The 13,699-nt window shown below is 41.5% G+C and overlaps 1 protein-coding gene across 8 annotated transcripts in view; it reads right to left on the bottom strand.

Moving 5' to 3' along the window:
* Veph1 (ventricular zone expressed PH domain containing 1) overlaps positions 1-13,699 on the bottom strand; it is a 208,969-nt gene that overhangs the window by 133,717 nt on the left and 61,553 nt on the right. For 6 of the 8 annotated variants that reach the window (XM_076932482.1, XM_076932483.1, XM_034500909.2 and 3 more), the window contains exon 6: positions 7,569-7,778. In XM_076932482.1, the coding sequence (XP_076788597.1) occupies positions 7,569-7,778 (210 nt within the window). Of the gene's footprint in view, positions 1-4,454; positions 5,029-7,568; positions 7,779-13,699 lie in introns of those variants that run through there. The other 2 variants (XM_076932487.1, XM_076932488.1) reach the window with 2 other exon arrangements.

A 13,699-nucleotide genomic window follows, 5' to 3' on the forward strand; every position in this document is an offset into this window, starting at 1 on the left:
CACACACAGGTTCATTTCCCAGCAAAAATGAAAAGGAAAAATAGTTGTTTCTATTCTAGAAAAACAGATATCTTCTTTAATTGATGATGGTTTTGTTAGATCACTGACAGCTGGTATCAACCAACAATTAACTTCTAAATTAAAAAAATAAACCTACTTCTTTTTAACCAAGTTCATTATCCCTGGGGACACTGAGGTTTCTGGTTGCAGCAGCAGCTCCTTCCTCTAGGTTGACAATTACAGTCCTCATGTTCTTCAGTCTTGGTTTGCACACTGAAGGTGTACACTGACAGCCACCTCCACTCTGCAGGATGTTTTACACCAACCAGGATGAGGACAGTTACTTGGTTCTCAGTTGCCTTTGTCATTCTTTTCCCTTTCCTCCTGAAACTCTTTCTGTAGCGCTACCGGATGTCACAGAAATGCAACCCAGGCAAAATGTGTGTCATTTCTCTATTTGAAAAGTGTCCCTGACTCTGAGCCCAGAGAGGATGTAATAAGCATATCCTGATACTTGGCCAGGATATTCTAGCCAGTTAGAAAAACAAGACAGAGGGCACAGGGCTTAACACCCATGACGGCTATGACTGAACTTTGGGGCAGGCTACTTGACCCTTCACAGGTGCAGCCTGGTGGTCGGCAGCTAAGGAAAAACAAGTGCTTATAGCATCCTTCCTTTAGCTATGAGAACACTACATCTCTGGCTTTGTGCATAGGTCAGCTGCCTCCTAGCTCTGGAATGGACTTAAAATATGGTGGCAGAGCCCATGGGACATGCTGAATCAGCATCCTAGGGAGACCAGGCTTAATGAGGATGTGTCTGGTAAAGAAAAGTAGCTTTAGTTCAACGACATGAGACTTAGGCAGGTGAAAAGAATCCACAGATTCAAGTTGGTTTCTCAAGAAAAAAAAAAAAGCAGTTCCTGAAGGAATCTTTTTTATGTTTACTACAATTAGGGAGAAGAGGTGTAATAACAATGGTACCTTTAAAAATGTGCTGATACCCCTTGCAAAGACTTAAGAAGTGACCAGAAACCCACAAAACTGGGAAATTGGAACAACATTCAATTTTTATCCTCCGTGGACAAGAATGCAACCCCACTTTGGATTCAATTTAGCTCCCTTCATGTCTTATTAGTGAGAGTTTAGAGCTAATAATTGCTGTGTACAGTGAATGGTTATTGTAGGTGGGGAGCTAGAACCACCTGCCATTTGTAGAAAGCAGTGCATTTCCAGTGTCCCAAGAACTAAAGGTGAAACCCATGAACTATCCCTTGTATTTTTGTTACTCTTATTAGTTTCTCCAGAAATGATGTCTAGCACTATAAATATTAATATACTTCACCCACATATGTACATCCATTCGGCCTTACAGCACCTATGACAAAGCTAGCCATTTACATGGCTGCTCCCATCCCTAATGAAAAAGGATCAGACAACAAAAGGGTCAGAAAGTGCTGTCATCTGTTGGTTATTTATTATTTTCTAGACACTGATTTGCAGTTTACCTCATTAAACTCTCACAACAAACTTATGAACTGACTAATGTCACCAATTGATAGTTTACAGATGAAAAAAGTGAGTCAAGAAAAGTGGCATTAACTTATGTTAGTTAATAGCCAAGGCCACATAGCTGGTAAGTGACTGAGTTAGGATTGACCTCAGTTTCAATAACTGAGGTTAGCAGGCATCATATCTCATGATCTGCACCTGATACAGTGCAGATGGCTGCAGAGTATGCACGCTCATTCATGAGACATCCTTGCTGGTAACCATCACATTGTCTACAGAGATGAATGGATCCCTTGCAGCTTTCCTCCTGAGAATTTTCAGTCTGGGGCTCTTAGTCACTCATTCTTATGTTCCATTCAGAATTAACTTTCATGTACGTTGCCTATCAAGGAGGCAGAGTCTTTTGGTATCATAAATGGCCATGTTTCTACTACATGCTTTCTGGATATTGGTCCATGTCCTTGCTTTGGCACTTTTCACTTGTTAGATACCAGGGATAAATTGTGTAAATTCCAAAGTTTTCCATCCTGCATGTTAATATCATATCCCCCTCCATTTTAAAATGATTTCTTCATTCTATTTAATTACCATAATAATAGAGATTAAACCTAGGACCATATTCATTACCTGTACAGTAAACATTGTGCTATTAGCCCCAGACTTCACCTTATTTCTAACATATATATGTGAATATATATATATGTTACAATATGATTTGATTATTTTCTTCTCTTGTTATAACTACATCACATAGACAAATTAGAGGATGATGTTATCAAACAAAAGCTCAAATAAGAATCCAGCATCCAAATTATTAATTAATAGTACTCCGGGGTGCTCATTCATTCTTTTGTCCACAAGTGAACTCAAGTGGTGTCCTAATTAGCATTCACTGTTAAGCCAGAAACTTGACACAGCCAAGAATCATCTCTAAAAAGTGCCCTGATGAATAGCTGTCTTTATCAGGTTAGAGTTGTCTTGATTATTAATTGATGCAGAAGGCCTAGTCCACTGTGGGCTCTCCCTAGAGAGCTGGGCTTGGCTGTATAAGAACCTAGCTAAGGATGAGCCTGTAAATCAGAAAGCCATCCAGAAAGTGAGTTAGCAAACAGTACTGTTGCTTGATTCCTGTCTATAAGTGTCTCCCTGGAACCCCTGCCCTGACTTCCCTTAGTGATGAATTGTGACCTGGAAGAGTAAGACTTACTCCCCAAGCAGCTTTTGGTCAGAATGTTTTATCACAGCAACAGAAGGAAATACAACAGGTGGGTATGAGATGACTCATATTCTCTGGACTCTCAGACACTGGAGGAGAAACAGAGCTGGCTCAGCAAGTATATATAAAGTGTATCCCTAGTGCTGTGGGAGTGTAGACTATGGCGACTCACTGTCCTAAGGAAGCTTTCAAGAATTCACATCAAGGACAACACTTGATCTAGGGTAGGAAAGTTAAGTAGGAGATGGGGGTAAGACTAGCTAGTCAGAACAGATTGTAAAGATCATGATGTGTGCGGGAGCAAGGTGTGTTGTGGGAAGTGTTAAAATTCCAAGTAGACCATCAAGAGACAAGAGAAAAGTAGGAGCAGAGGCTGGGGTGGGCTGAATCAAGACAGATTATTTTGGTAGTTTCCTATAACAGTGAATGAATCTAGGGAAGAGAAGTGGGGCCATAATATCTTTGAGGATAGAAAAGGTAGCCCCAGGAGAGATGCAGTGGAGTGGGAAGAACCCCAACCCCTACATACACTCCCCCCCCCCCAAACACACCCTGCCCACCACACTGGACTTCTCCACATAGGCAGGGTTATTATGTTGCAGATGATGCTACTTTGTTGTCTGTTGAAATTCAACAAGCACTTGCTTTAGGTCAGGGACTTATACAAACTGTCCCATTGTATGCTTAGGGGTGGGCCCTAAGGAGCCATTAAGAAGTTATTTCTGCTGTCACTTCAATCTCACTAAGGAAGGAAAAAAAAAAGGATGCTTATATTTTTTCCTATGGTTAAGGTGAGTCTATTAAATTTCTATTTTTATGTGTGTATTTACTTCAGCTGAGTATCTCAAAGGAGGATACTAAATGATGGAAAACTGGTAGGACCTTTACTGGGTGGAGCAGAGCTGCCCAAGGAGCATGTTTCTCTGCCCTTTGGTCCCTTCCACTTGAACTCTCTATGCAATAACTATGATTCAGATGCAAGCACATGCTTGGAGATGCTCTCCCACAATGACCTGAACACAACACAGCAATTTAGCATGCTCCATTTTAATTTGGACAAAAAAAATTTCCAAGTTAATTTTTTGAGACAGAGCAAACAGGGTTTAGAAGATTTTTGTATTTGGTTGTATGCATACAACTTTCCTCTGCTGGTCAATACAGATAGGAAAATTGTGGTGCTGTTGTCAAGCTGTTGAAACAGTTTGCTCAACCAGATGGACCCTGATTTAACAGATAATCACATTCAGTCTGGTTCTCAGAAGCCTGGCTTCGCACAGACACAGAAGGTTAGACATGAGCCAATTAATAACATTTGACTCTACCCCATGGCCATCTCAGGGTGATGACTACATATATACTTTCTGGAGGCTACTGCTGGAATTCAGGCAGTTAACAGAGACCTAACAGAAGGCTTTCTCCACTCAGCTCCAGCTTGTATATCTCAGAATTTGGAATAAGATCCCTAATTTGGTTTGACATTTCTATGTTTCTATAATTTTTGAATCCCTGATAAGCTGAAGTCCTGAATACAATGGAAATGGTTACTTGAATGTCAAGGAGAAAAATTCTAATTAAGTTAGTTTCCTTTTTTTCCACTTATGAGTATGCTTTTTATTGGATATTTTATTTATTTATATTTCAGATGTCATCCCCTTTCCCCATTTCCCCTCCCTAGAACCCCCATCCCATTCCACCTCCTCCTTTTTGCTTTTTTATTGGATATTATATTTCAAATAAGATCAAATATAGGCTCAAGGAGAGTCTCATGAGGCAAGGGCTTACAGAGGTCACGTGACTGTCTTATAGTTAACACCCACAGTCATCCCATGTCTCATATATTCACACATCCCACCAATTTCTCATGCCCTGAGTCCTCCACACAGAAGGCAGTGGAGCAAAGATTTTGCTTCTCCCTCTATATTATTCTCTCATAGGTGCCCAGGATGCTGCATTGGATGTCTGTCCTCATGCTGACTCTCCGTGTGTCTTAGTGAAACTCTTTGTTTCTTTTTGGAAAGAGCCTGGAAGCAAACGCACAGGCAGATGTATCCAGCTGATGGGCACTAGATTCAGAGAGTGTGGCAATAGAAGTGTTTCTTTATGGAGAAGAGCAAATGCAGTCAAATTCATCAGTAGCTCGCTGCTTATTCCTGAGCTGGAGAATTTGTTAAAATTCCAACTTTAAAGCTAATCAAGGACTTCAGAATGGTAAGATTTTCAATAATAGGAATATGTAAGAAGGAACATTATTTCTGAGGAGAGGCCGCTTGGCGTTTGTAGAACACTCTGTTAGACTGGTCCTAAATGAAATGCAGCAATAAAACAAAAGAAATCAGAGCCAGAAAGGAGGTGACCCTAAGTAAAGCCATTCTTTTTTAGGAGAAAAAAAAAGACTCAGAAACAAAACGACTTGACCAGCTACACAGAGACTATGGCTGGTCCTTCATGACTTCTGATTATCTTGATTATCTAGGGAAGTGACCACTGGGATCAGGACCACAGACAAGAGTCTTTTCAGTGTGTAGGCACTACCATGTTCAGCTTTTTTCTATTTAGTTAATGACATGTTAAAAACAAAAACAAGATGACATTGGATTGCCTGGAAGAGACCTTTTGTTTTCCTTCCCTTTCTTGTTGGCTGAGATTCTGGCTTGATGGGTGGAGATGGAATCTTATTCCATGAGATAAAAGCCATGTGCTGGGTGTGCTCACGAATAGCAGAGGTAACAAATGAACGAGAAATGATGATCTTTCGGCCCTCTGTATTAGTGGGTTTGGTATCCATGTGTTCAACCAACTGTGGGTCAGTATTTGAGAAAAATAAATCCATCTTCTCTGAACATGTACATACAGATGTGTTTTTGTTTTCTAAACAACATAGTATAACGTCACACATAGAACATGTTCAGTGTGATAGGTAGTTGAGTGTTACCTAGAGATGGTTTAAACTATATGGAAAGATACGGAGATTTTATGGCAACATTTTGCCACTTGACATAACGAGCTAAGAATATCTGATTTTATATCTTTGGGATCTTGGACCTGAACCTTTGGGGATACAGAGGGAAAAGCATACACCTCGGGTTATCCATAGCCACCTCTTACTTCCTTTGCATACTCAGAATCACACCAATGTTGCACCCACACTTTCTTAGTTTAGTGTTAGATCAGGCAGCAATGTGGATAGCATTTTGTTTGTTTGTTTGTTTTGTGCTTCACTGAATACTTTTTAAAGAGAAACTTAGCCACCTCCTACATGTATTACTGTACATTAATGAACCATAAATGCATTTATGACAAAAATAATTACTACTATTCTGCAAAAGTGTATAGTTTTAAAATATTTCTCACACATCTAAGGCCTATGTATGTATGTATGTATGATGTATGTATGTATGTATGTATGTATGTATCTATCTATCTATGTATCTATTTATGTATCTGTCTATCAATTTATCTATGTGCCTAAGTATGTATGTATGTATGTATGTATGTATGTATCTATCATCGATCTATGTATCTCTCTATTTATGTAGCTATCTATGAATCTATCTATCTATCTATCTATCTATCATCTATCTATGTATGTATACATGTATCTAGCTATCTAGCTATCATCTATCTAGCTATCTACCTACCTATCTATCTTCTGGTCTTTGTGATAAACTACAAGGTCAGCAGACTCCAACAGAAGGTATCAGAACCCATGGACCCAGAGTTATGGATGGTTTGTGAGTTATCATATGGGTTCTTGGGTCTTCAAGAGCAGCCAGTGTTCTTAGTAACCATGTCATCTTTTCAGGCCCTCTCTTGTTTGTTTTTTTAAACTTTATCTTGTACAGAAGGTACTAAATTAGATGAACTATGGGATTCATTAAAAATATTGGGCAATTTAATATTTATTTAATTGATAGTTGTACATAGGTCAGCTAATTCAAAACCTCCATTTTGTATGTACTTTTATTTTTAATAGATAAATTAAAATTCTGAATCCCATGTCAAGAGATACACAGTTTCTATGTGTTCTCATGTGCACAGCCTTTAGAATTTGGACTCCTAGATGCACTCTTCATTGTTTAATACCTACAGACTCTGATGGACTCCCACTGCTCTTGCGAGACTCCCTTATGCAAATATTTACACTAGAACGTTTAAACATCTACAAACATTCATTCCCCTCTCCCAAATAACATCACCCAGAGTGCTTGGAGGATTCTATGACATGGTGTCTCTGGGCTCTCAGAATGGGTGCCTCTGAGACCTACCTGCTCAGTCTCCCGGGCTAAGCACAGCTACAACAGGGAATGTGGTGAGCCCCTGCTAAGAGCTGTTGGTATTACAAAGTGGTCTTAAACCACTTTCTTAAACATGTCAAACTGTTTTTTTTTTTCTATTTTAATCCTGCTTCTACATCAAGGGACACACTAGCAATAGTATTCTCAATTCTGGAACTTTCTGTAACAGACACTTGTTACATTGATCCAGAGGGTCATGGTGACATGAAAGTTTCAAAAGAGAAATGGAAACTCTGAGAAGTGCCTGGACAACTTTTGAGGTTAGAGATGTTTCTAAATAATTCAAGAAGACAGAAAGCAAAGAAGGAAGTAAGGAAGGAAGAGAAGTAGGATAAAAGGAAAAGAGGAAAAGAGGAAGGAAGGAAGGAAGGAAGGAAGGAAGGAAGGAAGGAAGGAAGGAAGGGAGGAAGGGAGGAAGGGAGGAAGGGAGGAAGGAAGGAAGGAAGGAAGGGAAGAAGGAAGGAAGGGAGGAAGGAAGGAAGGAAGGAAGGGAGGAAGGAAGGAAGGAAGGAAGGAAGGAAAGGGAAGAGAGATGCCGAACTTACTTCATCCACATGCCCAACAGCACCGAAGATCCTTGCCATTTGTCCAGTGAGGTAGGGGAATTGCTCTGCAATCTCTTTCAGCACTGGGAGAAAACTGTTCAAGGCCAGTGGCTCATGGCCAGCTATTTCTATGAGGATGTTTAGGATGATGTCATTATAGGTTGAATCCTTCAAATTTCTGATCAGAAAAGGAACACATTTCTGAACCACCTACAAAGAAAGGGGAGAGGAGGAAGAAGGGAGAAAGAAGTGATGAAGAGCAATGTTAGTCAAATCAGAATCATTTCCCAGAGAAACCTCTGTTGAGACAGTCTCATAGTGTAGCCTAGCTAGACTCAACTTAAAACAATCTTCTTGCCTCAGTCTTCTGAGTGCTAGAATTACCGGCACATGGACAGCGACATATTAAATATTAAATCAGGAGGCAAAAATCCTGGGATTATTAAACTCATAGTAAATCTTCTGACTTTGGAATCTAAACTTTACAATAAAACCATCTGTACCCAAGTCTGCTTTCTTTTTAAGTCATGATCTGCTATTAAAATGTTAAGTCCAAAAAGTTCTCATGTCACTGATGCCCAAAGCAAGCTTTGATAAGCCATACAAATCCTCTGTTCTTCCAGCAACTGCTAGAACTGCAGCTGAAGGACAGCCTGTGAGTAAGAGACCCTTGTTGATTTTACTAAAGCCCCAGTTTGAGGAAATTCTGTTTAGAAATGCTTTATGGTAGGGACAAGAAAGCAGGAAGGGTTTCTCATTTGTTCTTAATCTCCAATTTTACCAGAAAATGTCATGGTAAGGTATAATTATTAAGACAAAATGTTTTCCACCATAATCCCAGTGCTTTTTAATGTCTTTATGAATATAAGAATTAAATAATTCTTACTAGAAAATGTGACATTCTGTGGACTAATACACAGATACAGAAAGGAAGCCGTGGGTAGAATTATTGACCGGGACAAACCAGATAATCTTGAGATAACTAAAATTGTCCTGCATATAGATTTAAACTTCATTCATTCATTCATTCATTCATTCATTCAAGTACTTTGGGAGTGAAGAACATGTCTAGTTCCTGGGAATTCATACATCCGCAGTTCTATAAATGCTGCCTGTCCTGGGAGGGATTGCATGTCCTTCAGGAGACACCATGAGAGGTCCTTGGCTCCTATAGCAAAAGTGTCAGCCAACTTCTCTCGGTCAGGGCAACATACCTGACCTGGGGCATTTGGAAATGGAAAATGCTCACACATTTCCTGCCCATTCTAGAAAACTCCATTTCCCAGCCCTTGCCCTTCAGGTCCTGTTTCTGGAACAACAAGGAGTGTGACACCTGGTTTTTCCAAGCATGCCAATTTTGTGTTTTAACTTAACTCCAGCTGCATAATCCAAGCCTTACAAGACTGTATGTCATCTGTCTGTCTCTTCATGTAGAAAGCAAAGAAGTGGGGGAGGATAGAAAGAGAAAAATTAGGAGAAAAGGAGAAAAGGAAAAAAGATTTTTAAAAGCAGGCAAGCAGGCACCATGAAACTAAATCCCCCCCCCCCCCCTGAGGGGGGCGGATGACACCAGCGAAAGCACAGAAAGTAGAACCATCTTGAATACTGTCAACAGCAATCATGACTTTATACATGGAACAAGAACTGAGTATTTGTCTGTGAATCCTAATAAAGCTAAGTTTATTATTATGATGATAGAAAAGCAAGATATTTCAAAGTTTGTCCAACACATGAAAGCAAAGTGGTACCCTGGCAGGAGAATTTTAATTTCCATATACAGGGTCCTGTCTCCAGGACCGCCTTGGGTTGACTTCATGTCTGGCAGAGAGTCCCATGTCTGCTGTGAGCAGAGCAGTCAACAGAGACAATGCAGATGGCAGGCACAGAGGAAGCAGACATGGCTGCCACCCTCTTGTGGCATACCATTAAAAGAATTATCCAATGACCTCCTTGCCTGGCCTGTCTTTGTCCTTCATGAGCTAACCTCTTAACTGCCTCCAGAGTACCTTGTCCTGAAACCTCAGTTTGATGCTATCAAGATTCCCTCATGACCCAGAGCCAGAAGCCCAGTGCCGGGGCCTTGAGCATCTTCACTTAGAGTCTTTCTGCTTCCTCTTCCCCATGGCCAAGCTTCCTGGTACTCACTGCTTTGGTGAAAGCAGAAGAAAGTATCTGCTTCCTCATTTGACTTCTTGCCTACCCTATAGACAGAGGGCCTGGGCTAGAGTCCTGCAACCACACACCCAGATACTCAGCAGACCTTTAAGCTGTAACCTTCCTGCCTGATAAATGAGCCTTGCAACAATCTGGGAGCTTGACTTTGACTTAGATTCTCTGGCCTGCATACAAGAAGTAGGAAGAGATGACCTGACCCCCTTTCTTTCTACCCTTACCTTGTTCCACCTGGCTATGCCAGGCTAATTTAAGCAACCTCTCAGGAATATGAGGTCACTTAACAGTGTAAAGTAGACCCTAAAAAAATAAAACTTCTCCATAAAATATGTTAAGAATGAGAATAGCTTGAAGCCCTGTTTTCAGGAGGGGATTCCCCCTCAGGGAAATTTCTCACTGTTCTGACAGCTCATCTCAAGCTAAATCGCCTTACAAGCACTTTCTGGCCTTTGTTCCACATTTCCTACTATAAATTGTACTATTGCAATAGGAAATGTGGAGAAAACGAAGAACTTTTCCTCTTTAGTTCTGACCTAAACTGCAAATCAACCCATTCCTTTTTATTGATTCCCGAATCCTCAGTTTTCTTTTTTTTTTAATGTAAAATAAGCAAGCAAATGACTCAGAAGGGCTTTTAGTCAGTCCTACTTTTAGAGTGGCTTGTGCTGGCATGAACAGACCCAGAGCCAGTTGTGCAGAAGCTCCAGAGACAGGCTTAAGGTGTCTAGGAAAATTCCTAGGCTCTAGCGCCCTGGCTTGTACTTAGTGAGGAGTGGGTTTAAGGTGGGGCACGAAAAGAGGAAGCCCAAACAGAACTGTCCAAAGCAAACAGCCCGAAGTGAATCCCAGCCTTGAGCTCTCTGGTTCTTCCTAGACACTACTCTCTTCTCTTTCCACCCCCTCAGAGCAATTCATAATGCGGCCTCATCACAGAGTTGAAATTTTGTGGATACCTCTCCTCAAAACCAAGGTTACCTTTAGAACAGGGTCATCTGAAAATTACTGACATTTCAGGACCTATGTATAAAATAGAAGGCAAAGTGTGTGTGTGTGTGTGTGTGTGTGTGTGTGTGTGTGTGTGTGTTTACTACCACTTAAATTAGTCCTCTGGCAAAATTTTCTAGTTAATTAGGCTAGTATCAAGACTTCATTAATTTCTGGGAATCTAGGAAAATAGTTGCCATTCCTTTTGCTTATGGCTTATTTGCTCCACACTGATGTTCTGGAGAAGAGTGCTGTGCATACTGCTTCTAAAGAGTCTCTATCTCCCTTTGCTCCATCTTCTTCATGTTTCGTAAATGACTTCAAGGTAATTATTCGAAATGACCCCTGAGCTTTGAGGGCATGGCGACTGGGCTGGTGGACGATGTGTGAGGTGTTGTAAGATTTGGCACAAGAATAGGAATGTTCTACTCTGTTGTGTGAAACCCAGGAAATGACCAGTTCCTCTGGGTCTGAACACTGAGGAGAGAGAGTTTTACTTGCCTCTCTCTGTCACTCATCTTTGCATGCCTGGGGCCAGAAGCCCATGCCTGGGGCTAATAACATGTATGCACACACATTAATAAATTCTGTTCTATTTGTTAGCTAGACCCAGGATGTCCCATGGCACCCAAGAAAAGACTAACTTTATTCTTATAAAGGCAACTTGGAAAACTGACCACACAGACTTTTCCTATAAATGGATCCTGAGGTTCTCCTGGGGATGCTGACCATGAGTCACTAGCCAGGAACTGCCTCTCTATCTGAGAAGAATAGTGTCCTATAAAGAATCATAGCCAGTATTATTGATAAAGGTTAAGGACTTGTTTGACCACCCATGTACATCTTAGAACTTACAGATGTGTGAATGCTAAGACCTCATGAACCATAAGCTTTGTGTAGAGAAAGTGTCTCTATGGGATGGGACCTTGAATGGAAGTCTCCAGAGGGTCTACTTTTATGGGGAAAGAAGGGCTAACAAGATATATGCTTTATCCCTGAGCTATATCATGGTCCAAGGAAGAGATTTTTTTTTAAGGCCTACTACTGACCAGTCCTGAGAATCATGTTCTCTCACTGGTCTCAGAGGGTGGGTGATGAGAACTACATTCAACAAATAAAACAAACCTAGCCAACCAGCCAACTAACCAACCAACCAACCAACCAACCAACCAACCAACTAACCAACCAACCACCCACCCACCCACCAGCCAACCATTACAGGCTAGTGCATTCATTAGAGATATCACTAATGCCCTCTGTTTTAGTTACCCTTTTCACAAAAAAAAACCCCAGCAGAAACATTGTGAGGGAGGAAGGGTTTGTTTTAACTTATGCTTTCAAGGATTTCAGACTATCATGGTGTGGAAAGCATGGTTTGGGAGGCTTGGTCCCTGTTGGGGCTCCTCACATCATGGGAGACTATGAAGCAGATATAAACCCCAGAGGACTGTCCTTAGTAGTCTGTATCTGCAACATTCTGAAACAGCACCACCAGCTAGGACCAAGTGTTCCAGTATGTGAACATGTGGAGGACATTTCAGACCCAAGCCATCCCATCCTCCAACTGACATATGGCAAGCCTTTATCCTGACATGAAGAATCACACCCCTCCATGTCTGCCTGTTTATTTCATCTGGAAGGGAATGGATCAGAATACAGTCTGCATTTCTGATTGCTGGTGCTTTCTAGACACCTCTGTAAACCCTCTCTCCATGATCATGCCCCTGACCACTGGTAAAGTAGGTATTCTGTATGTCACTGCCTATGGCAGGGTAGGTTCTAAGGGAACCATAGAACTGAAGGGGCAGGTGGAAGGTCTACTTTCATACAAAGAAATGGGATGGGAGCAGCTGGCTGGGCACTCCTCTCTTATGACCCCTTTTAGTGGTTAAAATCTGGGTCAGTGAAGTCCACTCAGTCACTCTAAGTGCCTCCTAGGTCTGTCTCTTCATTTTGGAATCTACCCCCCAGAACACGCTACCTCATCTGGGATACTGTTTCTCATTTAGCTCACTTCTGTCTTTTGTCATCATCTATCTCACACATTCTGCTGCATCCTCTGGAAAGCTGTCTGCTTTAGAAGTTACAGTTGTGCTCTCTGTGTCTCAGTGTCTCTCTTGTGTCTCTCTGTGTCTCTGTGTCTCTCTGAGTCTCTCTCTGAGTCTCTCTCTGAGTCTCTCTCTGAGTCTCTCTCTGAGTCTCTCTCTCTCTCTCTCTCTCTCTCTCTCTCTCTCTCTCTCTCTCTCTCTCTCTCTCTCTCTGTATGTGTGTGTGTGAAAAGATTTCTTGGGTATGATCACATCAGATTTTAGTTATAGCTTGGCCTTGTCTATGAAGCTTTAAAACTATGACAAGTGTCCATTCAGATTACCTGTATGTGGTAACTTTAGGGAGGGCAGTTTGACTGTGATTTAGAGAGGGAGATGGGGCCTTCAGCAGATGAAGGCCTGAGGGCTGATCCACATCAGGCCAGTGTGAAAAGTCACCTCACCAAGTCGCTCCCCATCACTGTGAGTGATCCAAATGTTGGGTTTTCCTTCTATGCACTATAAAAAAAAAACTTGCTGTGTGGGATGGAATGAGGAAGTGACTGCAAACCACCCACCCAGGGGCTGCTACTGTGGAAGTGAGCTCGACCACTCTCAGCTCCCATTGTCCACTGTAGCCAGGACTGAGGAAAACAGCCCCATCTTGTAACCTTCTCTAGGGGAAACCACTGGGGCTGAGAGAGGAAAAAGGTTTAAGTCGGAGAGCCTTTCTGTCTGTCAGGCTTTCTGTCTGTCGGCCTTTCTGTCTGTCGGCCTTTCTGAAACCGATTCCTGCATTTGTGATCTGGGCTACATCGCCTAAGGTCCTCTGGCATCTTGTTTTATGTTGTACTCCTCTCATATCTTCTACCTCTTTATACTTACTCTGTTATTCATTTTTCCTGTTTTCTTTGGGTTTCCTGAATTGTCAGTCCACACTTACATGGT

Source organism: Arvicanthis niloticus, chromosome 4 (assembly GCF_011762505.2).
Source record: "Arvicanthis niloticus isolate mArvNil1 chromosome 4, mArvNil1.pat.X, whole genome shotgun sequence".
NCBI classification, from domain to species: domain Eukaryota; kingdom Metazoa; phylum Chordata; class Mammalia; order Rodentia; family Muridae; genus Arvicanthis; species Arvicanthis niloticus.